General features: G+C 46.9%; 1 protein-coding gene and 2 long non-coding RNA genes across 12 annotated transcripts in view; 2 read left to right on the top strand and 1 right to left on the bottom strand.

Annotated features, from left to right (window-relative positions):
• LOC132244845 (uncharacterized) overlaps positions 1-10,939 on the top strand; it is a 31,982-nt gene extending 21,043 nt beyond the window's left edge. The window contains exon 3 of the long non-coding RNA XR_009456698.1: positions 10,696-10,939. This is a non-coding gene — a long non-coding RNA (uncharacterized LOC132244845). The remainder of the gene's footprint in view (positions 1-10,695) is intronic.
• On the bottom strand, positions 8,812-12,191 carry LOC109284576 (uncharacterized). The gene is made up of 2 exons (XR_002092069.2): positions 11,653-12,191; positions 8,812-9,003 (listed from the first exon to the last, which is right to left on the bottom strand). It is a non-coding gene; the product is annotated as an uncharacterized LOC109284576 (long non-coding RNA).
• Positions 11,339-26,807, top strand: part of MSI2 (musashi RNA binding protein 2) — a 340,247-nt gene continuing 324,778 nt past the window's right edge. For 3 of the 10 annotated variants that reach the window (XM_019493294.2, XM_059717434.1, XM_019493295.2), the window contains exons 1-5: positions 11,340-11,466; positions 11,711-11,751; positions 12,147-12,228; positions 12,909-12,993; positions 17,178-17,219. In XM_019493294.2, the coding sequence (XP_019348839.1) occupies positions 11,405-11,466; positions 11,711-11,751; positions 12,147-12,228; positions 12,909-12,993; positions 17,178-17,219 (312 nt within the window). In that variant the 5' untranslated portion in view covers positions 11,340-11,404. Of the gene's footprint in view, positions 11,467-11,710; positions 11,752-12,146; positions 12,229-12,908; positions 12,994-17,177; positions 17,220-26,807 lie in introns of all 10 variants that reach the window. The other 7 variants (XM_019493298.2, XM_019493297.2, XM_019493296.2 and 4 more) reach the window with 4 other exon arrangements.

The raw sequence follows: 26,807 nt of genomic DNA, 5'->3' as shown, positions 1-26,807 counted from the left end.
GTAGATGTTCCTTAGTTGATACTATTCGCTTGCTATCCTGGAGCATCTTCTGTCCAAGGATCTGGCAGGGCTTTGCTGATGTTCAATAAAGGTACAGAAGGAGGATTAGCTCCTTGTTCGGGGAATCATTTGGTTGTAGACATAATTATGGATGAAAAGTGACACTTCCCCACCTGGGGGCAATGGTGAGAAAGTTTTCAGTGGGGTTATTTGTGTGCTTCATGCTGCCCAAGGTCTTATCGGCTCTATTGGACTGGGACAGAGAAACGGTACAGGATGTCATTTCACGGCCTTGCTTTACTGGTGGTTGAAATAACAGGACTCGGCTTACACTCGCACATTTGCACACTCACTCTTCGTATATCCATCTTCTGCTGATGACGAGCAAGTGGGAGCTTGGCCTAAAACACTGCCAAACCTTGCATGGGGACAGGTCACGGGGACCCAAGTGCTAGAGAATGGAGAGCCCGGTCTACTCAGTTTAGCCGGGCCTGGATCAAGTATTTTTAACTTCCCGTGCACGATAAGACCTTCAGCTAGTGTGAGCTGGCACTGCTGACATCTGGCTCCTTAAATATGTCTACTTAAAAGCCCTTCTTCAAGTAACACCAGTGCTGGCAGATGATTACCTGCAGCTGGTCAGATGGTAGGCTCGGAGAAGGAGCAAAACCAAACCAGCAGCCCCTCCCTCCCTCTGTCTTCAAATGAACTTTATCTGCCTCCCGAAATCCTACCCGCAGGAGACTGGAAAGAAACAGGAGGGTTTGTCTAAAGTGGCTTGGTCTCTCCCTTTTTTCCTTTTTGGCACATGTATATAGATTTGCCTGGGAGGAGTAAACAGAATTAAATGCCGTAGTTCTGAAAAACAAAACGATCAGGGCTGTCTTTTGATTTCAAAGCTGATGAAAACAAAGCAGGCTTTGAAACCTCCCCTCGCAGAATCCTTTCCCCTTATCTTCTGAGAGATGGTCCTGATAATGTTTATTTTAGTCTTCTTTTTGAAACAGTTGAAAGCCCTCTTTTTCGCAATTAAAATAGAAATTGTGACTTTTAATAAGGTCAGGATAAAGTGTCGGTTAGGCAGATTGTGAAATCTCTCCGCATCGATGATCTAAAAGCTTCCAGAAAGGCAAACGAATGTTTTGAGCTGGATCTCTGCTGGATATAATTCGGCTCGGCGCCGTGCAACCCCATGGCTCCGTGCCCGTTTGCTCCAGCTTAGGGTCCTCCGCGTTATCTGCTACCAAAGCCAGGTAGGTCTTTTCCAGTTTGCACGAGCAAGCGAGATGCATCATCCTGCCAGCCCAGTAAGGCCCAGATGTTGCTCTCTGCTACATCAGTGCAACTTCCATGAACGCTGGCTAGAGTGTGCTGTATCTGTGATTTTTTTTCTTTTCTCCCTTAGCAGCTGGAAACAAAAAGCACCCAAAAAACCTGGGAAGATTGCTGGAAGAGCTCACAGCAGAGGCAAATATTTAACCGAGCTCTTTTGAGCCATTTCTGCTAAGCATTGCAAGGCGAGCAGCTAGGTGCTGAGCACGTTGGGTAAACCGGCCTCAAAGGAAGGCAGAACGCTTTTAAGATCTTTCCCTAAGCTCTTTAGACGGTCTTCCCCAGGTAACCAGCCCGCCCTTTGCAAGCCATCATCCGCTGCTTTGAAATCGCAGCACTCGACAGCGCCTCCCTGTCAGTCCTGCATCAGCCTCGGTAAAGCTTATCGCAGCGTGCTTTGGCAGGTAGCTGAAGCCGCTGATGGTAACACCAAAGGCAGAGATGCATCGACAAGACCAATTGTTCGAAATGATAAACTCCGCATTTTAAAAGATCTTTGATTTTTTTTTTTTTTTTTTTCTCCAAGCGGCTCCCTAACGTATTGTTCCTCCATAATGCTATCTAAATAATATTTGTCAGGTGAAAACTGCAGCTGAGTAACAGGCAGGCCGGTCCGCAGCTCGGTGCCGGCGATCGGGGATTTCCGAAACCCACCAGCTGATCAATCTCAAGAACTTACTAAGGGCGAGACGGAATATAATATAAGTCATTATTTCTTTCTTATGCATGAAAATGAATTATTCAATACAGATTTAGACTCTTTTTATTACAATGGTGAATTTATACAGCATACAAAACATAAATGCAGCTTGCTTTATTACTCTTGCTCTGGAGTAGGAATTCGCACTCTCTGGGCAGTTTGGGTGAGATTGGACTGTGGACACGGGTGGGATACGTGGTTTAATAGCAAGGGCAATGGGTTGGTATCTATTCCCAGCTCCGGTGCAGGACTCTGATGTGAAGAAGGGAACGTTTTCAAAGGGGCCTCAACAATTGAGAAGCCTACGTCCATTTTTGAAAAGCATCTTAGGCACTTCAGCACCATTGGCTTTCAATGGGACTTAGGGTCACAGTGCACTTAGGTGCTTTTATAACATGTTACCCTTCGTTAACTCTGTGCCTCAGTTCCCCATCTGTAAAATGGGTACGATCCGTCCTTGTCTTAAAGGGCTGCAAAAGAAGCTTCAATCCAGTAAATATAGGGAGATGCTGTGAAGCAAAGAAACACATGTGAATCTTCCTGAATTCTAGCTGCGGGCTCTGGTTTATGTCACTAACTGTAACTTTTCTCATTTGGGGATTAAATTCTTCAACTTTTAATTGTGCAGCTGGGGAGAATATTACTATTGACCACAGATGTCAACTTCACGCTTTCCTGGAGTCTGGTCAGACCTCTGCTTTTTAACACAAACGGGGAAAGTCGGTGGAGAAGAGACAAAAATCCACTGACGTGAGCTAGCTTCCCTCCCCCGACAGCCGAGCTGCAGGAGGTGGTGTCTAAGAGAACGGGGCAATAGGAGGGTTTGGGGAACAGCCGAATCGTAGGGTCTTTCTATGATGCAGAAGTGGAGCTGGCTCTCGCCAGAGACGCACGTGCTACTGAGCGAGGGCTCTGGAGGTATCAAAAAGTTTGGATGTCGAGATAATATGTCCTTGTCTTCTCTCCTTGCATGACCTTGATGCCGCAGCGTCATCTCTCTGCCAGCCATATTCGTGCTGCAAGGCAAGCATGATCGGGTTTTTTTTCTTCTTTTTGTTTTCCTGCCATGCATTCAGATACGACAATAGGATAGTTATGTCATTGGAGCAAACCCTTCAACGCATGCTTTTACAGATGAGTTCAGCAGCACGCAGTCAAAGGAGTTTACATTTGAGTCGGGAGCGAATCGTGCTGTAACACAGTAAAGCTGGCTGGAAGATCGGGATCGATGTGCCTTAGTGTAGGCTACATCTTACCTTATTGGACCTGGCTGACAGCATTGCTTAGTCTCCACAGCCCTATCTGAGCACAGTCTGTTGGGCCTGCAGTTGGGCGAGAGTTTTTTTGCTGAATAATAAATATTCCAAAATTTGCAAATTCAGGTCAAATTCACCCAAGAGTTTCAAGCTAGAGGAAAAGAAATCGTCTGGCGGCAAAGATCACTGAACCGCCAGAGGCAGCAGGGTCGGGCCATTTACACGGAGAGCTTTCATCCAGCATGTGGAAAGAACAGGGTTCAATCCCTCTGCCAGACAGAACTTGGACCCCCAGCTCCCAGGCAAATACCAGACCTGGCCTGCACTATTTGGGGGTGAAATGAGGCTCAGATTCTCCTTCTGGAGCAGCCTTACTTCCTATACAGTAACCACAACCATGACGCTTCAGCCTGGCAGTGCATGGGGTCACCTGAGAAGTAGGAGATCCATATTCATATGCACTAGGTTCAGCACGGAGGTTTGAAGCAAGGTTTCCCACTTCTATGGGGAATGTCCTAGCTACCAGGCCAGAGGGTGTTTTGAAGGAGGGTCTTCCTTGGGCCCTCCTGCTGGAGCCTTTCCACTTTGAATTCAATAGTCATTGAGAGAGAGAGATTCAAGAACATGGTGGGGACACATGTCGACTCCAGTCCCTGATCCCCAGTCTCTAATTAGGCTGCAGAGAGATAAATTGGCTTTTTTTTTTAAGGTTATACATCAAACTAATGCAAGGTGTAGAACTGAGGACTTGTTACTTCTAAGTCTTCTCCTGGCTGTCTCCATACCCCTAAATCCGGGGCAGCTAAGGCAATTGTGTGTACCCACTGACCCTAAACGGAAAGCTGAGAAACTCATCCCTTCCGAAAATAATCCGGACATGATGCTGCACCCCCCGCACAAGGAAAAGAAAAAAGACAAGTAATTGTAAACCTTACACAATCTTACCTCTGTCTTGCAGCACTTGTCATCTTGCATTAAGCATGAATAACTAATCAACTAAACACAGATTCACTGATGAAAAGAAACCCATATTGGATGTGGTACGTGAGATGGATGCAACCGCCGTTTTAATTTCACTGGTAAATAGCACTACAGAGGCACGGCTTAACCTTTCAGATGAAGGAGGAGATTGCTGTGCTTTAAAACGCACCCTAAAGGGTAGGAGGTGATCATGGACTTAAAGGAGGCAAACAAATATTTCATGTATCCGAGTGGGTTTGCTCTGCCTCTCGCTGCCCTGCACTTGTGCACCTGCTTACCCAGTGCAAGCTGCGTGTGAAATGTTATTGCAGTGCTGGGCCATCCCTTCGTGCAGGCTGAGCTTGACTGGGGTGGTGGTGAGCTCCTGCATTGCTGGAAGGGATCACTGGATCCGACCTCATGCATATCACTAGCCAGTACCTCTTTTCTCTGCATTGAGCCAAACATCCTGTGCCCATAAAAGCATTCAGTCCTTACATGAAGATCATCTCAAAAGATGGGGAATCCGCTCGACTCCCTTGATAGCTTGTTCCAATAATTCCCTATGAGAAATTTGTGCCAAATTTTCCCCGTGAAATGTGTCTGGCTGGCTTCAGCTGCCAGAGAGACACGTTTAGCCAAATTAAGTCTGCGGTCAAGTAGAAGGCAGGGTAGATCGACATCTTCTAGACTAACCAAAGTAGATGCATATATGCATATAGCCCAAGACATTGGTTCTTGCCATGCCTTTCTGTGCTAAGTGGAAGAGCACTGCAATACTTGGTGTTTCCTCCTTATTAGGGACCCTTACACTGAATCAAATCACCTCCCAGCAGTTTTCTAGTTGTCTTGTTTTAGCACAACGCAGGGTTCTCCAGGGTGAAGAAAGATGCTTTTTTTGTAAGATAGCTGGCACGTGAGCCCAACCCGTTGTAAATACCAAGCGCAGACAGGGCAAACGGTGACTTCAGTTCAGTGGCGCTGGTGAACTGAACTCAGCCCCTTCCTTCAACACAGACCTGCGTTTTAGCTCGGTATATCACAGGATTTTTCCACCACTTCTTTATCTCATTGTAAACATGCGTTGGGTTTCCTAGGCAGACGGGGTTCTTTGGGTAGATGGGATATCTTCTACTGGGCCAACTAAATAGTCGGAAAAATTGACCTTTGCAAGCTTTCGGGCACAAGCACCCTTCTTTGGGCAGAGGTAGAGTCGGCTGCTGGTTTGTGTTCTCCTGGGTGGGCTAGCAGCCAATATGTGACGAGAAGATCAGGGCCAATATACTGTAATGCTGTCTTTCCCGCGATGCTAAAACCCCTCTAGTCTTTATACAGATCTCGTGTGCTCGTTCTTTTCTAGGCTGTTGATACTTTTTGCAGTGTTCTCGGCTTAGTGAACAGATTACTCAACGGCACTGAGGTTTATCGTTAGCTTTGGTCAGAAAAGCACTTTTGTGCCAGTATAACTGCATCCAGACTAAAGAGTTTTTACTTCTTTTAAGTGTGCTGGTTTCTGATTTGCACAAGGCCATGAAGGCAGTCGGAGCTGAACCTGGATCTCCGCTGGCCAGGCCACCAGACCCTGACAGGGAAAGAGCAATCTGTAGTGAGACTGATTGCACTGAATTTGGATCATGCATCTCTATACTGACTTATGCTGTGTCCTGTTGTGCTCTAACAGGGTGGGGAAGGGCTCTATTCCTCCTTTTTCCCAGGTGTGTGGGGCTAGTTTGCCTTGACACATTTTATTCCAATATTGTCCTCCCTCCTCTACCCAATTTCTATTCTTATTATCTTCCTTTGCCGTGTGTGGCATTCATTTTCCCACGGCATGCTGCATTTGCCACTACCGCATTCAGCCACGTGCATGTTTAGTGACATGTATGCGCGCATGCTGATTTGAAGTCAAATTTTTGGTGCCGGATTTATCTGGCTCCTTCTTCCTTCTCCTTGAGTTCATTCGCTCTATCACATCCCTTGTCAAAAGACCTACTCCATCCATCCAGGGCAGTCCTCTGCTTATGGCATATCCAATGTGAGATTTAAGCCGAATGTGCCCACTAGCTGTAAATACAGAGGACTTTACCAGCTGATCAAAGGAGCACCTCTGTTTGCTGTGCTGATGGAGGTACTGCATCACTGGCCGCACAAGCCGCATTTTCGGCGGCACGTCCAGTAGAGGGCAATGGTCTCCACGCACACACATTAATTCAGCACATTACAGGCCAAATTCCACCCTGGCTGATGTCCATGTGTATGCACACCTGCCCGCCGGGAGAGGCGGGAGGGTAGTGCTGTAACCTATACATCCAGGGCGCGAGCTGCTCAGGAAATAGGTGCAAGTGTCACAGCAGGTCGGCTGACATGAGCAATCGAATACCACTACCTCCGGCCTGGAGACCGGATTCAGCCTTTTCTATTTGCAGTCCATTTGCATCGGGGCTGAATTGGCTCCCTGGAAGGTGTAATGGAAAATGGGGTGGCGGGCGTTTCATCTTACACCTTCCTCTCCACTGGTTTCCTTGCTGCGGTGTCTCACTCTTTCGGGCTTTGGACATTTGGGAAATGGCAAGAGCAGGTTCTGGGACAAAGCACTTCTGCTGGGGTAAAGCTAGAGTAACTCCATTCACTCCCACAGCGTTATTCTAGCTGCGCTGGGTCTGTCTCATTATGTTCCCGACCCTGACATTTTCTTAGCTTGTATTGCACTGCGACACTGGGTGGCTGAGGCAAGAGTCTTGCTTGAGCCTGACTGCAGTTAAACAGATATGAAGGGACTTATATGCCCCATAGGTGAAGCGTGAAGCCATTCTGGTACTAGGCAGCTTTATACCGATACAACTGTTCCATGCTAGGGGTTGTAGTGACATTACTATACAGGTAAAAAAGTCAGATCTTAACTCGTATAATACAAAAAATATGTGTAGATAGGGATTAGGGGCCCTGAACATCTGGATCCGGATTAAATCTGTAGAAAATGCAGAAGAACAAGAGGCCTTAAGGGGGAATAATAATAATAAAAAAAGCATAGGCCCATCAACAAATATGTTTTAAGGTCAGAAGAGACCATTAGATCTTCTTGCCTGTGCTCCCGTATAGCACAGCTCATAGTTTCACTCGGTTATGCCTGTGCTGTGCCTGGTAACTGTAGAGATTAAACCTGCTGTGAAGAGGCAGACCATGAACGTAAAGGTTGTAAATACGAGTTGGTGCAAAGTGTTTCTGCTGTGGGGCAGCCTCAGACTACGCCAAACTACTCATCTGCAAAGGGGAACTGGGAGAGCGTTGGCTTTGCAACTGATGGGTCCCACGCTTCAGTCTGAGCTGGCAGGGCGGCAGATGGAGAGACAGAGGTGCTTTTGCCAAGCGTCTCCTTGGAGGCAAGAATATTTGATGCTTGATAGTTGGCTGAGCGTGGCCATGCTTTCTCAGCTGGAGGCCGGAAACAGCCTGGCCCCAACTAACCACTGCTGTCTTGGTCCCAGCCCAGAGGTGAACCCCGCTGGAGGGAGCTGGGTGGCTGCCCGGTAGCCCTGAAAATTGCCTGTTGCTAGTTCTCGATCAGAAACGGGAGGGTCGCTTCTAGTTTGAACTTCTCTTTACAGCTCTGAAAGTGCTTCGCCACGAGGTAAGATGAGGCACGGGGCCGTGGTGTGGGGGACGACCACGCTCTGGTCTTGCAGCAGCCAGGGGCAGACTTGCACCCGTTTCCCGCGCCCTGTCTACCACAAGGCACGTTAAGTCATCGGGCAGCTCTTCCTGACGCTTCCCATGCCTAGATCGCTAGTTGGACCAGTGCGCTTTGGTGTGGCAAAGACGAGTGTTAATAGGATCTAGCAGCCTCATTGCCCATAAAGCAGGGGCAAGAGCTGGACTGGGTGGTGGGGCAGGGTCTCTTCTCAGAGGAAGTGTTCCCAAAGCCCCCTGTGCAGCTGGGCCCAATTCGGAGGGTGCCAGGCTGGCTGCCCGGCTCTTGGCCTGCTGCGCTTAGCAGCCCGTGAGCCCATCCTGACTGCCGCTTGCCTCTGAAATCTAGCAAGCGCCGTGTTGCAGGGATGCTGCCACTCAGCATTATCTTATACAGCGAGCATGCCCTTGCACACAGCAGAGCCCTCGCCCCTTAAGGGAGCTTACGGCAGCATCTAGCAGGAAGGTGGTTCAAGACCAGAGGGCCTCTGCAGGGGATGCCCTTGGTTTCTGCAAATCTTTGGCTTTAGTGGGCTTTCCCCTCTGCTGGTTTCCCCCCATTGATGGGGCAGTATCGCCAAGATGCTGCCGCACATGGAATTACCTGTCCTTGGCATGGTTTTTTTCCCCCCTACCCAGTGGACATTGTAGTTTGTCAACCACTTTGAAGTGAAAAGCAGGCCTGTCGGTCTTCCACGGAAGGCAGGGAGTCGTTGCTGAAATACTAGTCGTGGTGGTGTTAGAAAGCAAAGCACAACAGTGGGAAACCAGAGAGTAAGAATGACTGCTCTCACTGAGCGAGCCTGAGCGGTACACTCAAGTCACCCAAGCAGAGTGAAGTACAGGAAGGAAACACGCTGTACAGATGAGAAACTATATTTTTAAAATTAATGTGACTTTTAATTCTCTAGGATGTTACTGGTAACAGGAGCGAGATCTTTTCAAAGCCATAAATCCAGCTTCTTTCCTCAGTTGTGATTATATTCCTTGGAGCTGCTTAAGCCTGGGAGAAGAATTGGCCCCGGGAGTTTTATCTTGAAAATGTCCCTTGAAAATCCCACACCTTGGCTAGGAAGATTAAAAGGGGAAGATATTCTTAAGCATCACATTTCTGTTTGATGATTTCCGTATGTTTATTATGAGCCTAGTTAAGATGTGAGAGGGGCTTAGGGGGATGGAGGGGAGGGGAAATCATCTATTTTTCTCTACCTCCCCCCTCTTAACTTTGTACATTCAAAGTGGTGTGTCACTTCCTTTGTTTTGCTGATGGTCCCTTTGAATTTAGTATCGCACAAAAGGCAGTCTGGAGTTATTCCTACCAGGGTCACCCGTTTTCCCTTGTGGCGAAAATGCCTCCAAAGATCAGTGGGAGAACAGGAAAAACAATGTATGTATATGTTCTTTCAAAAAAAGAAAAGATTAACGATGCACTGTACTTAAAGCCCAATGAACGTATCAGAAACTTGATCTTGGGAAGTTACCCAATACCTAACTATTCTGATTGATAATGTTTCTGGAGCTCAGGGAGGTGAGGTTTAGGCCTTGATCCCACACAGGTTTATGCACCTGCATAAATGTAGTGAGCTAATAAGGGGGGTTGTTGGTTGTAGCCGTGTTGGTCTAAGGACATGCGCAGGCCAGGTTATATGAGCAGATGGGATCTCTTTTATTAGACCAACTGAGTAGCTGGAAAAAAGTTCTTAGCAAGGTTTCGGGCACAGTCACCCTTCGTCAGGCACAATAAGGCTACTTAAAGCATGTCAAGATAAGCATAGATTTGGCAGGATCAGGATTTCTGTTTCTTGGTTAGAAAGTATTTTAAGTACCTGGGGGAAAATGGAAACTCTATGTATATTTGTAAAAAAAAAAATAAAAAAAAATAAGTCTGTGCCTGAAATAATTGGTAACAAAACCCTTTAAGAACTTGGTTTTTCACAGATTCACAATTTTGCATGTTTCCTGACTTGGGCAAAATTCAGTTATGGGGGATCCAGCGTTTTAGGCATGGTGAGGTGCTCGGGATCAATGGAGACAGGCCAACTGGCAGCAGTCGACACTCATGTTAAGTGTTTCTCCGTTTAGCTGGAACTGATTGCTTTACTCTTATACGTCACTGATAATGCTTGGCACTTCTGTAGCGCTGTCGTCCGAGGCTGGCAGAGGGGTAAAATGTGGGAGCAACGGGCAAGAAATGACTTGAATTAAGTGGTACAGCGTCCCTTTGAGATAGCGGTGGTCCTCCTCCTCCTGATGGGGAACCTGAAGCAGTGCGCAGCAAGATGCTGGCAGGGGAAGCTGCCAGACCTGGGGACGGCCAGGCTTGTGCTCCAAGCACCAGGTAGTGCTTGGCTTGGCTTTTAAAGGCCAGGATGAATCCTGCTTTATAGAGTGCGTGCGAACGTGATGAATCCTGCTTTAGGAAGTGCGTGTGGGGGTGTGTGCGCGTTTGCACACGGGGCTCGCAGTCGCACGCAGGGCTTCTGGGCGCGACAATAACCCGAAGCACAACAAACTCTCCTAACAAGCTTTCCCATCTGCATCTTTCCTCCTTTCCCTCCCCGGGTGCTGAACTCCCGTCCAACCACCTCGGTTAGTTTCAAGCCCCATTTTTCGTGCCCATTTCAAGCAAACCGCCCCTCTCCGTGCCCGCATCTCCTTTCGGGTCAGCAAACTCTGCCCGAGGGGCGCACGCCTTCGCCATTTGAGCACCCCGCTATTTGGAGAGATTTGAGCTTCCTTTTTTTTTTTTTTTTTTTGGAGGGGGGCCAACCTGGACACACCGACTCCAGCATGGGGCCTTTTGCCCTGGCAGTCAGGATTGGGAGCCCAGCTTTCGGTAAGACGTCTTCTTGCTTCTCCTCCTTGCAAAGGTGCCCCCAGCCTTTTGGGGGGGGCAGATCTGCAGGCAGCAGAGGCTCAGCTGTGTGCTGGGGGGTGGGCGGGTGGATGTCTTGCCGCTTCCCAGCGGAGGGAGGCCGGAGCCGATGCAGGTCGCGGGGGTGCGTGCGTGCATGTGTGCCGGGTGGCAGCGGGGGGCGGGGCCGGGCCGCTGACGTCGGCGGCATTGGTTACACCGCGTTCTAGAACCCCGCCCCACGTGCGCCGGGAGCGGGGGGGCAGAGGGGGGGGCGGGAGATGGAGGGAGGAGAGGATGGCAGGAGGGGGGAGGGAGGGAAGGAGCTGAGCTAAGCTGATCCCACGTGTGACGGATCTGGCTGCTTCCCCGGCTCCTCTCTCCACTCATATTCCCTGGTAGCAAGAGAGGGGGGGGTGGGAAAAAAAAGACCAAAAAAGAAAAAGAAAAAAGGGGGGGAAACCAAAAAAAAAAAAAAAAAAAGGGGGGAAGAGGAAGAAGAAGCAGCAGAAGAAAAGGGGGGAAACCAACAAAAAAAGCCAGCGGGGGGGAGGGTGGGGGGTGGGGGGGTCTCTTCACTCGGCTGCTCAGGAGCACCGGGGGCTTTCCGCAGACATGGAGGCAGATGGGAGCCAAGCTACCTCGGGGAGCCCCACCGACTCCCAGCACGACCCGGGGTAAGTTGCCTTCCCCCGTGCTCCGCGCGGCCGGGCCCGGCTCCTCCGGCGGAGTTGGTGCCCCGGGGTGGGTGGCAGGCAAGTGCCCCCCTCTCCCTCGCCCTCCCCCGCTTCCCTCCCCTCCCACGCCCCCTGCTCCCTCTCCCCCGCGCTCCCACTCTCTTCCTTGTAGCTTTTGCAACTTACCCGTCAAAATGGCCGATCTGACATCTGTGCTTAACTCTGTTCTGTTTTCTTCTTCCAGCAAAATGTTTATCGGAGGCCTGAGCTGGCAAACCTCACCAGGTAAGGGGGCAGGGGGCTGGGGGGCTCCCGCCGCCCGCAGCCGGCTGGATGGCTCTTTGTTAGCCCGCCGCACTTGCCCCTCGCCATCGCGCTCCCCCCACGCTCACTTCTCCTGTGCAAGGTTACACATCTCCCTATCCCCCCCTTCCCCGGCAAATCCTTTGTCGAGTCCTCTATTCGACCTTAAATTGCGTGCGCGCCTTCGCCCCGCCGCCCCCCAGCCCCATCCAACTCCTCCCGCCGGCCCCGCCGCGCTCGCTATTTTGGGGGGTTTAAAAAAAAAAAATTAAAAAAAAAAAAAGGATGATGATGATGATGATTGTCCTTGTTTCTCTTCTCCCACCTCTCTCTTCCTTCCCCCGTCTCTTTTCCTCGCTCTCGTTCTTTCTCCGCAGATAGCCTTAGAGACTATTTTAGCAAATTTGGAGAAATTAGAGAATGTATGGTCATGAGGGACCCCACCACAAAGCGTTCCAGGTAAATCCGCCGCTTGGTTGTTTTTTTTTTTAATGAGTTTCCGAGTTGGAAAGTTAAGATGTGGTGATGTGCATCTGTGTGTTGTCTCTGCACACACACACACACACACAAAAAAGTCTCCAGAAATAAGCATGGGCTGAGTGGGAACGGTGTCTTGTTTTTTTTTTAATGATTATTATTTCTAAACTCCTCAACGCTAAATAGCTGGAGACTATGAAATCGGACCGAACTCCGCTGGCTGTTTGGTGGGATTTGCACCCTCCCCTTTGCCAGCCCGTGCACACCGTGGCATTTTTGTATCTTCCTTTTTTTTCCCCCCATTTTATTAATGATGGGGTGTCCCAAATAGAGCAGCCCCGTGTCTGGCTCCGCGGTGGTATTTTTCGAGTCCTTGTGGTTTCCTCTGGAAGGTGATCGCATCCTCAGCCCCGTCAAACAAAGCCTGAATAGGGGGTAGCAAGGTGAAGTGGGGTAGGACTGGAGAGACTGGGATTGTCTCCTCCCTCTTGAACCTGAGATCTGATTGATTTTTTTTTGCCTTGGAGGAGGGGGCGGCACAGAAAGGAGAAGGAAGAAACTGCTGTTTTATCGATGTTTGGGTTTTGACAAATTTCTATCTAGTTCTTATTTCTTTTTTCTTTCCCCCCCCACACACACCTTGTTCTTTTGTCTCGTTTCAGAGGCTTCGGTTTCGTTACGTTTGCTGACCCGGCAAGTGTAGATAAAGTATTAGCTCAGCCCCATCATGAACTAGATTCCAAGACGGTATGTTGTATGCCTTGTTGTTTTAATGTGTCCTTTATTTCCTGCAATGTTATGGCTGTGACAGGCTCATTTAAAGGGACAGTGCCCTTTTTGTTTGGTTTGCTGGAGCTGCAGAGATTTGGGGTGGTTTTTGCCTGGTTTTTCGAAGCAGTGTCAAACTGTCACCGAGCTGGAAGTTCATCCTGGTGATCCTTTCAGAGTTTGCTTTTGACTGGTAAAAGCTGGAACTTTTTTTGTTCTAACTTTTTCCTGCCTCTGATGACGAAGGAGATCTGGTGGCTTGTCCTCCAGCCCCAAATTATAAATCAGCCAACGGTGAAATTAGCCATTATTTTTAAAGGTTAAAACTAACTTTCTTTTGTGAGTACAAGAGAAGCTGCTTCTGGGGGGGAAAACTTCTATTTTTGGATGCCTGAAGGTTGGATCTGGCATCACACGTGTTCCTGAAGAGTCTGACCTCCCCAAAATCATTTTTTTGGGGGGGTTTGAGAGGGGGGGGGATCCCCCAATCTGCCACACAGGGGTGTTGTGAGACTTAGGGATTTAATACATGAAAAGCACTTTAAGGGGAAAGGTGCAATGGAAGTGCAAGCCATGGACTGTTTGTCATTTCTGCAAAGCTTTCCCGTGTAATCAGTCCCCAGTGGATCATATGGGAAAATGCTCAGGAGATTCGGCCTATTTTTTTAAAATATATATATATTTTTTCCTTTTAAAAGAAAAAAGACAAGAAATATGCAAGTAAAAGCCCTAAACCTCACATTGCATTTTTGGCATGGGGTCCAGCAGTAGATAGCAAGATGCATATGTAGATAGGCCTTAGGGTTCATCTTGCTAACCAGTGTTTTGCCAAAAGTGAAGTTTGTGCATTGCTACTTTGTTTCTGTGATGAGCCTCAGCAAACCTAGCACAAAAAAAGGACACTGGTAAAGGTCACGATTGCTCTTGGTACAGGGCTGTCTGAAGAGAGCAGTTTTGGGAAGGGAGGACTCGCACTGGTTTAACTATCTGCTAAAAGTGTCAAGGGTTTTTTATTTTGTGTTGTGTGCAACTGTATTTCGTGGCTCATGTTCTGGATCTTAATTTGCTTCCTATTGAATTTTAACACGAGCACGCTGGTTGGAGGGGATGGTGGCTTAATGCTGCTAAAATTTGGGTGGGGGGGGATGAAGGCAGCGAACGAAAAAGAAGGCAAGAGCCAGGCACGCCACGCGCGGTATATTTTTTATTAGCTCGAACTTGCTTTCAAACCACCCAGAGGAAAACAAAAGCCTTTGCAGAAGCAGGTGGACCGTAGTGTTTTAATTCGCCCCACAAATTCTGCTGGGCTTGTCTGAACACGTCGCCCGTGCCTTCACATTCCTTAATAATTTGATTTGGGGTTTAATCAGATATGGCAAGATAACTGATTCAACTGTGCTCCTGAGATTAAACTCTCGCCAGACTCCTGCTGTACAGCTATATTGTATTTATTTGATTTATTTATTTCTGTATTTTAGACACGATAAGTTTAGCTAAAAGAGGGCCAACATTTTGTGAATGAGCTTTAAATGCAAAGCAAACCCTAGAAGGCCCCTCCAAATGGTTTTTGGCTGCATTTTAAGACCTCCCCTGCCTTGACCCCGCATCGCAGTCGAGTCACTGGAATGTATTAATTTGCTCTCGGGCAGGGGAGGGGCAAAGAAATGGACCAAGACAAATTTTCCATCAGTCTCGATTATGCTGTAGTGATTGAATCCACTTAGGGACAGCAAGAGAGACAGTTGCACCAAAAGCCAACAGACTCCATCCCAAAGTAAATCCACCCAAGTTGTCACTCCTCCCTTTATTTGTAGACATATTATAGTAACTGTTCTGTAGCATAACATAGCATTTGACTCTGTTTCAACGTTCAGTACAGGAGGCCGATCGGTTGGGTATTGGCATGGAAACGGCGCTCTTGTTTACAGTTACGTTAAAAGCTTTGTTTAGGTAATGGCCATTCATATCAGAAATAGTATTATAGTCATTTCCTAGAGGACTTGTAGATACAGTAAGTAGAATTGTACCTAACTAACTAATTTTTATTTGTTTTTTATTTTATTAATTTTTTTTTTGGTAGAAGTTTTGTTTTATTTATTTTTTGGTTGGTATTTCAATAGTTGACAGGGATGTGCAAAAGGTACGGATTTGCCACGCTGAATGTATGACTCCGCTTTCAAAGGGCTTTAGCCCAAAGTTTTGCCCTCTGGATAATTATTTGCAATGAGTGGTGTAAAGAAGCCTGTGCTTTGAGAACTGGCCTTCAGAAATGGATATTCAGCATCTGATGGCTGTTCTGATTTTTTAATTTTGATTTTATTATTATTTTTTGCACTGATGTCTTTCTGGCATGATTGGAGCTGTGCTGGGGGGTTGACTTTTTTGGGGGGGTGGGGTGGATATTCTGATTTTTAAGGCAAAAACATGTCACTTTGAGAGCTGATGTAACATCATGCATACTTTCTTCTATCTTTGGGTATCTCAATGGAAAATCCACACCTGTTGTATTTCCCTGGTAGACAAGTACCTAGTCAGTGCTGAATATATTTGTAGATAATGTTAATCTCTCTGAAAAAGGTTAGCTTTCTAGATAAAGGGTTTGACTTTTGATGCTTTTTGAACAATAAAGTGGCACATAATCACTCATTTCTCAGGTATACGTGTAAAAAAACCAAACAAACCCAAACAACCAGACAGTACATTTGTATGTAATATAGGCAAATTAATTTATCAGTTGAGTATCAAATGATTGTCCCATTTACAACTTGGCATTCATTGATTAAAACCTGTAGTTAAATGGAGTAGCGTAGGGCTTATCTGTCACGGACATCCCGCCAACAATGTCTCTACCAAGTGGAACATCTCTGTTCCTACCTAGTATGAAAAAACTATCCATATCAAAATCTTAAAATAATATTCCACTAAAAAAGGCTTTTATCTCCGAGTATGCCTTAGCAAAAGTATGATCAAAGTTTGATGCAAAGAAAAGAAGACACTGAAAGCTGTAGAGCGTGGCTCAGCGAGACGCAGGGTTTGCTACTTCAAGCTATCCCTTTTCCAAACTTTTTATTTAGATGCCTGCGTGCAAAAGAACAGTGGGAAATCAGCAGCATACAGACATATTATTATGTAAAGGGGCCATTTAAGAGGCATTAGTGTTAAATCGATGATTTTGTTTGCATCAAAACATGAATCCCTGGTGATGCCTCCCTCTCTCCTTCCCTCCATTCACCTTGGATGGCAGGAAACAGTCACCATCTGAGGATGGCTCATTGAAAAGTTGTTTCAAAATTGCAAACCTGGCTTGTTGAATCAAGGGGGGGACACCCTTTGCAACTCGCCGACCGAAATGCAGAATAAAGGGGTCTAAAAATAAGGCAGCATGGGATGAACCCAGGGTGTTTTCTTGCTTGCTGTCTCAGTGGCATTGAGGTCTCCCTTAAGATCACTTAACTCCTTTATAGCAACCCTGAACACGTCTTTTCAGGATGTGGATTGAGAAGTAGGGTTGGTTTGTTGTTTTTGTTTTGAATTTTTTAATTTGACGTGTCCCTTCACAGTGGTTTTTTCTTTTGAGTGTCCACCTGCGTTCTGTAACGCAGATCAATCAGGAATGCAAGTAGAAAAAATAATCTTGCAGTCATTTGAACACGCTAGTCTGAATCATTCGCTTTAAAGTAAATCATTTGGCTTGCAGTGTCTTGTATCTCTTTTTCTGGGGGAGAGTAAGTGTGTATGGGGGAAACATTAACCAACCCCCCTCCAGAACATGAAGGACATTTGCTTTTTATTTCAAAAGAAATATTCTTTCCAACTCTCTATCTACAAACCACCTATAGACTATGCAAGTAGCATTCGGTGTTTGGTGGAGAGGCAACGGCCCAAAGAGCAGCACAGAGCCCCTCGTGTACCAAAGGAGTTGCAGGCTAGAATATCCTGTATATGGTTGACAGAAGGGATCAGTTTTCTTCCCTTTCCTCCCCCATCCCAAAATTAAAAAAAAAAAAAAAAAAAGGACTTTTATTCTTATCAGCTCCTGATTTGATCTTGATGACCCAGCCTTCTGCATGCTAAGCCTGAGAAATGAGAGATTAATAATTCAGGGGTTTAAAAACAAAAATACCAAGCTAGCGTGTTGATTTTCCCCTTTTCTTTTTCCTCAGATTGACCCTAAAGTTGCATTTCCCCGACGAGCACAGCCTAAGGTAAGTAGGAGGATCAATAATAGGATTTTAGGCACACAGAGAGTCATTGTTGCCAGGCAGTTCAGGTTTCAAACAGGGAATTGGCAATGAAAGCTTTTAAAGCTGGAGCGCATGGCGTCTTAAGGGTATCAGCATATGGCTGTGAAACTACAGGAGAGCTGCTTTGTGCGATATTACATGTCTCTAGTTTAACCATCTCCTTGCAGAGTCCCAGCCATCATGTCTGGCTGAGGGAGCCTGAGGTTTTCCTGGTCCGACCAGGAGAGTGTCGCTCCATGACTTGGAGCTGGTGCCAGATGTTGCTCCAGGTATCGGTGCGGGGGTTCGGAGGAGCTCTCGGCGTAAGGGCAGACTCTGGGCTGGTTGGTAGCTGAGCTGTCGGGTCTTTGGCTGCGGTGGACGGGAATAAATCCCTGCCCTTCGTTCTCTGCAAACTTTTCTGCGCCGCGTTTGGCCGCTCATAAGCCGTGGGTAGCGAGCGCCCGGTTGGCCCGACGCTCTGAGCTGTCCCGAGCGCTCTGTTAAGTCTCTGCGAGAACGGGGAAACAAAGAGCCTTAAGTCTCTTATCCTTCCAGTCTGATTGGATAAGTGACCTGCCTTCTTGCAGGGCACTTTTGTTATAATGCGGTTGGTTTCCACGTTGGGACAAAGGCACTTGAGCCATGTGCGGAGCAGCTTTTGTCTGCACGCTCTCTCCGCAGTGTCACTTGGTGCTGTGGAGTTGAACCGGCAGCCGCGCGTAGCCAAAGCAACGGATCAGTTTTCCCGTCCAAATGTGCAGTCAGTTAACTTGATTTTTTTGAAGACTGAAAGAGATTTTCTCCAATTGACTTTCCTCTCTCTTTCTATTTGTCTTGAGACTCCACTGACCCCCCCCCCACTCCCCCCTGCACCCCCTAACAACTTAATTCATCTGGTGGGTAACATTTGTATATACTGTAGTCGACTTGGATGGCTTCTGTATTCTGTTCTTTTACCGCCCCGTCATTAAGAAGTTGTAGACACAAGCAAAAAGGGAATTGTGGCTGGAATTGGATGTAGAGAGGCTGCCTAAACAAATTTAACTTAATACTTTTATTGTATATAATCCCTCGCGAGAGTGAGCAATTTAATAGTGTTTGGAACTATAACATTAAATACTGTGTAAAACACACATCCAGGAAAAACAGTGTGTAATTTAACTACTCTGAGCGTATAGCAAGAGGAGGAATAGCAGTTTGGGGGGGGGAGGAAATCTAGAGGCAGGATTTCAGACTAAACAAATACGGTGAAACCTCTCCTTGAGCGCGCCGACTTTCATGAGATGTAGCTAATACGAACTGATGACGAAGGAGAGGACTGGCGCGTTTGTGTACCGAGCAAAGAGTTTCTGTTTTGCCGAGTTTTATAGCTTTGGGATTATGTTGTTGGATTAGTGTAGTGTTTCCAACTGTGCATTCCTTAAAAGTTGCAGAAGCCCTAACTAGTCTCATAATTAAAGCACAAAAGCCATCCTGCTTTGTCAGAGGTTGTTCCCCCTCACTTTTTCAAAGGCCTCTTCACATTTCCAATCGTCTTCGGTTACCAAAGCTGTCTGTACCTTCAGTATTGTTTGCAGGAGCTTATAACAGAGCTGCTAAACTTTCCCATATGACTTCTTGTTTTTGCTCAAAACAATAAAAAAAAAAAAAAAAGAGGGAGCTTGTCTTCTGCACAGCTGAGATGAAATCGCTATTATTGCCAAAAATATCCTGCCACCCAAAAAATGCGAATGCAGAATCAGGTCATGTTTGCTTAGTGGATTTGCTTTTTTTTTTTCTTCTTGTTTTGAAGTGTTGTGTTTTTGGTTGGTATTGCATGTCTTTTCAGGTGCAGAGCAAATGCTGAAACTTAGGTAGGCTTCCACTATTACAGCAGAACCACTTTACAGGGAGAGTTCGTCATATTTTCTCTAGGTTTATTCCTGTTTGTAGTCGGTTCTCACTAGGGCACTGCAATTTCTAAAGGAGTATGTGGTGTGTGCGTGTGATTGCTGTTGGATTTGTTTTGTGGATAGTCTTAGAACTGGATGGATGTTTTGCACAAGACTGGAGAACATTAGTTGCCATAAAGGTGAGGTTTAATGTGAGAGTTGTCATAATGTACTATAATTTATCTCGCAAATAATCACCTGTGTTGACCTGTTTTTCCCAAATTAGCTGCTGAGTTAAGGCCGTCGAATGCAGCCGTTTGCATATCCCAGTTGAGTAGTAAATGTTCAGGGTTAAAATGCAGACTGTACCTCAGTCAAACTGGGTAGGTGATGCTTGGGTCCCTGGAGGTTAATGGCATTGAATGAGAGGTCTCAATCCTTAGGCATAAGGCTCTATTTTTTCCCACCCCTGCAGCATTTCATCTGCCTGTTGCATCTAGGATCATTTGATTTTTTTTTTTTTTGTTTTCAAACAAGTTTTTGTGTTCGGACGTGACTGCCAAAACCAAAGAGAAAGGCGGGAGGGAATGGCTTGCGATGTTCCCTGCATAAAGAGTGTATCCTTCAAGCCTTCTTCCTGCAGGAAGCCTTTTGACCTGCCTCGAAACCTTTGGAGGCGGCGTGTTTAACTGTTTAAAGAGCACGCTACTGTTGTTTTTTACGTCCTGCCACAGCAGCGCTGGCATAAGGGGAACATTTGGACAGCAAGCCACCCTTATCAGGTCACGTGCTCGGTGGCCTGAGCTTTATCTTTGATTATTTTTGTGCACGCAATGATTTTATTTTTAAAAAGTTTTTCCTCCCTTTGTGACTCACCAGCAAAACTCATTTTTAGCAGTGGCTGGTTGCTGTCTTTTGAACCATTTCCCGATTGAGCGCTTTCCTTTTGGCTTCCTTGGCTGTGTCTTCAGGACTTGACACCTCTGTGACGATGCAAATCGGTTCCTGAGCAAGAAGAGGCAGGCTGCAGCAGCAGAAAATGTTCCCTTTTCTTTTTTAGAATGACCTTAGCACAAAATGCTCAGGAACCGCCTCCGGTAGATCACGCTCTGCTGTGTAATTCAACTCTTCTTGTGAAGTCCAGGGCTTCGTGCAACTGTTGTTTTAGGAAATTTGCTGCAGGGGTTTAACTTGTTGAGACTCTGGTTTATGGCTGATAGGAGGCGGGAGAGAATATACATACACCGCCGTACAGCTGCTGTCGCTTGATAAAAATCTGACCAATTTCCAACTTCTGAAAGGGCCTTCACAGTCGCGGCGCATTTATTAACCCTCTAAACTTAACATCTTTAAAAAGCAGCAGTGATACCGTGCACATGGGAGAGCAAAGAGGGAAGGTGGTTGCACTCCCCCTTCTAATAGGGAGAACTGTTTATCAATTTGATTCACATTTTATATATGTGTCTACACACCCACACGATGCATGTGCACAGACGCACACCCCACTTTACCTTCTATGTGGGAAGTGTCAAGATTGAGGGATCACTGTCAAACTTACCTTGGTTTTTTTTTTCTTCATTGTTTTCAGCTGCCCAGATAATTATTTAATTAACATTTTTAAAATAAAAGGTGCTTCACGCTCCTAAGTGTAGCTCTACCATCACACATGAATATGCAGGTGACTTGTTGCTTTGTGGTTTAGATGATGCACTGCTCTGTGTAAAGTTTCCACTTAACTCTGTATCGGAGGCCTTGCTGAAGCTGCTCCTGCCCCGTGCTGCAGGCCTTCTCTTCCTAGGACTTACCATGGGGCTGTACGCCTTGTTACTGGAAATGGTCCCAACAGCTGGACGTAGCAGTGCCCATTACGCTCACCAGGACATCATTTGCTGACGATGGGTGTTGTGCTTCCTCTTTAGTATCTGGGTGATGGAAAAAAAGAGGCAAGTCTAATGTGGCCACCCACGAAGGGAGTTACCCCTTTAGCTCAGATGGCAGATGCTGAATGTCCTGCGCTCTGTGCTTGCTAACAACCCAGAGTCGAGGTCATTGCATTTGTAGGACCGGATCCCAGATGAAATCGTACATCCTACAGATGACCCGGACACAAGCATCAGATGACAGCCCAGTCACAAAATAGCAAAGGGAGTTTATTTGAGAAGGTTTTTTTTTTTTTTGCCTCCTTTCTAGCTTTCAGTGGGTCGTTGAGCCTCAATATTATTCAGCGAAGTAGCCTGACAGCGTCTTATTTAAACATGGGGTGTTTCACGACCGGCTGTCAGCTGATTTTGGTGTGCGTGCTTCTGTCAGTGTGTAGGCAAATGGGCAGGTGTGCTTCTATGGGGCTAGACAGCCTTTCGTCTAAGCGGCGAGCAAGCGGATGGCTGATCGGGCACGAGGAGCCGGCGTGTGCGATAGCGCACACCTGCCCGTCCTTGCTGATGGAAAAGTGAAGCCTGAATCCCTTTTTCTTGGATTGTGCACTGCTACACCCCAGCCCTATTCAACCTCACTAGCTCTTCTTCTAAAGTAGCCAGCAAGCAATATGTTGGGCCAGAATAAGACCCTGGGCTGGGTTTTCCCAAGTATCTTTTGGAACCGGGAGCCTCGTTCCTAATCCTTTTAACAGCAGCAGGATGTCCCGAAGCCTTTGGACATCACAATATACCTGAGCCAGACTGGCAGGTGGGTAGTTTACTAGCATGAACAGGTGATGACCTGAAGAGCCAAGTACTGAGTTGCTATTTTCACTAATTTCCCTTGACTCCCCATCTATTTGAAGTAAAGGACGTAGGGCAGGATTGAATCCCTTTTTCAAACCAATGTGAATAAAACAGCCCGGCAGAGCGTGAGAGCCTTCCTTTCCTGCCGCTCTTCCCTCCCTAGCAGCCTGGAGTAGAGCAGCAAGGTCATGCCTGTTCCCCATGACTTCTTCCCCCACCCCCGTCTTATCTCTAACTGGATGAGCAGAGGAATGGCGCCATAAATATATATGTTTTTTTTAGTAATCGAGTTGGCATTCGCCCTCCAGCCGCATCTCATGCATGCTGAGTATCGTGAAGTCAATACTGGGCTCAGCTGGTAGTGGGGACCACTTGATGCCGTTCGTGGCCAGTCCCGGGGTAGGTTGTCCATCAAACACCTGTGCGACCCGCTTGCTCTGTAAAACCCGGATACACTCCCCGGTCAGGAGGCAGGTGTAACCCACCTCTGCTCAGCAGTCTCCCTCCAGTGATGGATGGGCCTTGGGCAGAAGTTGGCGGGCCTGTTTCCATTCAGATTAGTAGCTGCATCAGTTAGTGTAGGCTGGAGAGAGGGTTAGTATTCAGACAAGGCTCTTTGAGTACATGTGATATCTTTTATTAGGGCAGCTAAACAGCTGGAAAAATGGTTCTTTGCAAGCTTTTGGGTACCAACGCCGCTCTTCAAGCAGCAGTCCCAGATACTTTCCCCGGCGCTCGTGCCCCACCTGGGGCGCAGTCTTATCTCTGCTCTTAAATTCAGCCAGCCCGTGCATGGGGCAGGCTTTACACGAGGCAGAACGCACCGAGCTTTATAAAAGGCAGGACTCGGGATGTGTCTTTTTATTTTCTTGGAGAAGTAAACATTGCCGCTTTCTCCCCAGCCACAAGGTAGACCGCTCGCGCTGCCTGTAATCCCCAGAGACATTTTTGTATTTGTGTATAATGTATGTCTTCCCATTATCATTGCCTAAGGATGTCTTCTGTGTTAAGAACAGGCTTGTGTTTAATGTACTTTCCTTTTCTTTGACTTACTGCTAAGCAAAAATTAAAAACGTCGCTCGCTGCACTGGGTTCCTTTTTTCGTTGGCTGAGTCCTCCCCCATGCTTTTCTGCAAGTTGTTTTTTTTTTTTTTAATGGAGGCATTGGAAATCTCGGGGGTACCAGCATTTTGCTTCTTGCAAGTGCTGGGAAAGGGACACAAGGGAGAGGGAAGAGATGAAGAGGGAGAAACAGCATAGCCAACACCCTTACAGGCTTCGCTGTGCCTCCAGATTGAGTGCATCTCATCTGCAAAGTGCTCAGCCTTTATCAGCCTGGGGGTAGGTCTACTAATGACTGATCTAAAACCATCAAATTCATTTATTTGTCACCGCCAGTGACAGGCCAGTTAATACTAATGGATTCTTTTTTTAGCCTGTTGACTCCAGTGATATGCTCCTAAATGTTGTGAAATCCAAGGCATTAGGGAGAACTTGTAACTTATTTTTAGAGGAGAGTTATTGAACCAGCCTTACAAAGGGAGCGTGCATGCATGCGCACAATATAGAGGTATTTGTTGAGGAGGGGGAAAAAAACCCCTCCAAGCTGCCCGCCTCATTGATTTATGTCTGGATACCGTTTCACTTCTGAATATTTACTTGATTTTTTCCAATTACATTAGAATTTTTACTTTGTAAGGAGACAGTATTTTGGAGTATAATGCATGAGACAAGGGAAATCACTTAGACAGGAGCCGCCAACGTAGAAAGCTACACCTCTGTCTGATTATGTCTTGCCTGTAATTTTTATATTTCCTAAATCTCAGTCCACACCTATTGTGGCGAAGCACTTAAGCGCATGCTTACATCCCACTTAAGTCACATATAAACACACAGACAAGCGCTCTGCTGAATCGGGATGGACTGTTATTAAATATTTTGTTGCACGGTGGAGCCCATAAGAGGAGGAGATGAGAAGGTCGCTCTGCACGGTTGACGCCGCTTCGTGTATTGTCAGTGCAGGGCGTCCCTCTTAGACTTGGTCAGTTTTGCCTCCGTTTCCTTGGGCCTCACCTGCATGGAAACGCAGGTATTTTCTTTTTTCTTTTTAAAAAGGTAATTAAACCCACAAAAACAGGCGCAGGAGCAGAAGCTGTATGTGGCACGTCCTTAAATGATTGACTGAGGTGTAGACTCAGCCCTACTGGGCGCGTCTACATGTTCGTTAATGCGCTGTAATTACTGCACATTAAATTTAGTACCTGTAATGACAGGTGCTAACTTAATGTGCGGTAATCGTTGCTGCTGAGCGTAAGCACGGTTGAACGGCTTTTGGTGACGCTCATGCACAGATTTATTAGCGCATTAGCAGTTTTGCCCACCACGCTAATGTGCAGTCGCATCAGTTTTCTGCGCATTAAGCGTCTCGTGTAGACGTGCCCGCTGCCTGCAAATGCGCGTGTGGTTTAGACCCACTAAGGGTTGTTTTCTTGAATTAAAAAACTAGGCAGCATCTTTCCTTGGTCCCAAGGACTGGAGCCTAGGATTATAAGCACTTTGGGACAACGACCGTTTTATTTCTGTTTTGTACCATGGCTAGGATGGCAAGGCTCCAGCGGGGCCGAGGACTACCACACTATAAATGATGACTAATTTCCGAAGTCTCAAGCTGACTCGGCCCCTCAGATACCTAAGCAGCCTCAATAAATTCAAGCTGTACCTTGGGATTTTGCTGCTTCTCTTCCTTTCCCCATTCTGCCTTGTCCTAAGCGTCGTCTTTTATTTTTCTTGAGCATCGAGCGAGCTGCAAGCATAAACCGAGCCATTCATGTCCTGCTCAGCGTTATGGGTCTTATCTAAACACCTGCAGATGGCTGTATTGTCACAAGCCAGTAGCTTTAATTTTATTAATATTATTTTTTTAAGAACATACTTCATAAACTAATTACAAAGGAAGGCCCTGATCTGGTGAAGATTTATGCGCGTGCTTTGCTTTTACACATTGGGAACAATCTTGCAGCCCTCGGTGCATAGATGCTTTTGTGTGGCTCGGGGTAGGGAGGGGGGAAGGAGAGGAACGACGAGGCTAGAAACCTTCGCTCCCTCTGCCCATGCATGCCCCCTGCCCACCAAAGGCTTGCATTCATTTCCCACCGACTCTTCCCATACAAAAGGCAAGAGGCTTCAAGCTGACTGGAGGGGCAAAGGTTTGGGAAAACTACTGCAGCAAGGACTGATGCAGAGTGACAGTAATGAGCTGACCTGGCAGGTGGGAGGGAGCCCGACGGGGCAAGGGGGAGGCAACGAATACCTCGTGAATTAAGCAGTTCCCATGACTTAGTCGTTGAGCCTTGCTGGGTTGGTTTTTTGTTTCTTTTCTCTGTGCATATCATATAATTACCAGAGAGGGGAACTGCCAAAGCTGCCTTGCTTCCTCCACTGGATCCCAAAGGCAAAGAACGTGGGTAGAGCTTTGTCCTAGATCCAAGCATTGTGGTTCAGATCTGGGTCACCGGGGAAAATTGCAGCTTGGAGGACCTCGGGGTTGGGATGATCAACACCCGAAACACTGGATGAAATGTATCTCCTCTTAGACCGACGATTCAGATTTCCCCACCCCCTCGAGTGTCCCAAATCTCTTCTAACATTGCATATCCCTCCTGCCTCTTGTCACTCGTTTCCCAGGTCGGTTTGGCTCCAGGGGGAAAGATGAGCGGCGTGGGACACAAAAAGCAAGAAGGAAAATGCTCGGGAAGTCCAGCGTTGCATGCACAGTATGGACCGTACAGGGCCTGTCAAACTTTCAGTTCCTTTAATGTACCGGGAACCAGCGTGTCTGTTTAAATAGAGAATTAATGGAAGCCTTTGTAACAATTGCTATATAAATATTGTCCAGGAAATTTCCCAAAGGACAATTTCGTATTGTATGTAGCTGAGTAAAGAGGCCAGTTCAGTTTTCGCTCTGAGTAGCTGTGGATTTCTCCGCGTTGGGCTCAGAGTTGGTGCTCGCGTTGGAGGCCGGCTTTGTTGTAAAAGCTTGTCGGTTGGAAATCGTTAGCAATAGAAAATGGGTTTTTGTTGGTTGCACTGGCGAAATAGGTTGGTGCTGGAGGGGATGTCATCAGCAATTTTTCTGGCGCGCTGGCTGAAAGAATTGAAATTTTCTTGCGAGAATCAGCTCTGCTTTGGAGCCACGCGCGCTGCAACTTTTTCTTTCGAGCCTTATGACGAATCCAAGATGCATCACTTCTTTCTCCGGCTCCGACTCGGTGGCACGTAACAATCATGCCGCTAATATTACCGAAGTCCATGCAATACGTCTCGTGCAGAAGGATGCCAAAGGGCTGCAAATGGGTTTCACTTGCTACTGGGGTTGGCTGTGGGAGTTATTACACAGCTCGTAGAAATGCTGTGCGTGTGGCGAAGGTAGGAAGGGAAGAACGGTACAAAATACAGCTGGAGTTGCTGTTGAAGGACAAGAGCATAACAGTAGCATGATGAGCTCGCGGGGGCTGACAACCCGAAAAAAAGGCCTGGGGCATTGCTGCTGGTTGGGAGCGGTCAACTGGATGACAAGGTTTTTTGGGTAAATGTGATATCTTTTATTAGACCAACTAAAGAGTTGGAAAAATTGTTCTTTGCAAGCTTTTGGGTGCAAACACCCTTCTTCAGACAGAGGGAGACTACTGTAGGATGGCACTCGCGCCACGGCAGGGCCTGCTCTGGTCATACAGTCACTCGTCTCCCTGCTGACTGGGGATGACTGATACAACTCTCCGAATTGCTGAGCTCTGACAGCCAGAGGTGGAGAGATGGTTGCATGTGGCTATGGTTCTGGGGTTTTTTTCCCCTCCTCCCTGTAAAACATGCAATGCAGATTTCTCTCTTGTGGTCAGATTTGCAAGTCTGAGTAAAAAAAAAAAACAACACAAAACAAAACAAAAAAAAACCCCCTTCTCGTCTATATTTTGCTC

The sequence above is a fragment of the Alligator mississippiensis genome, chromosome 14 (genome assembly GCF_030867095.1).
Source record: "Alligator mississippiensis isolate rAllMis1 chromosome 14, rAllMis1, whole genome shotgun sequence".
NCBI lineage: Eukaryota > Metazoa > Chordata > Crocodylia > Alligatoridae > Alligator > Alligator mississippiensis.
Note: the sequence above shows the minus strand (reverse complement) of the source record. Positions and strands in the feature narration are given on the sequence as shown.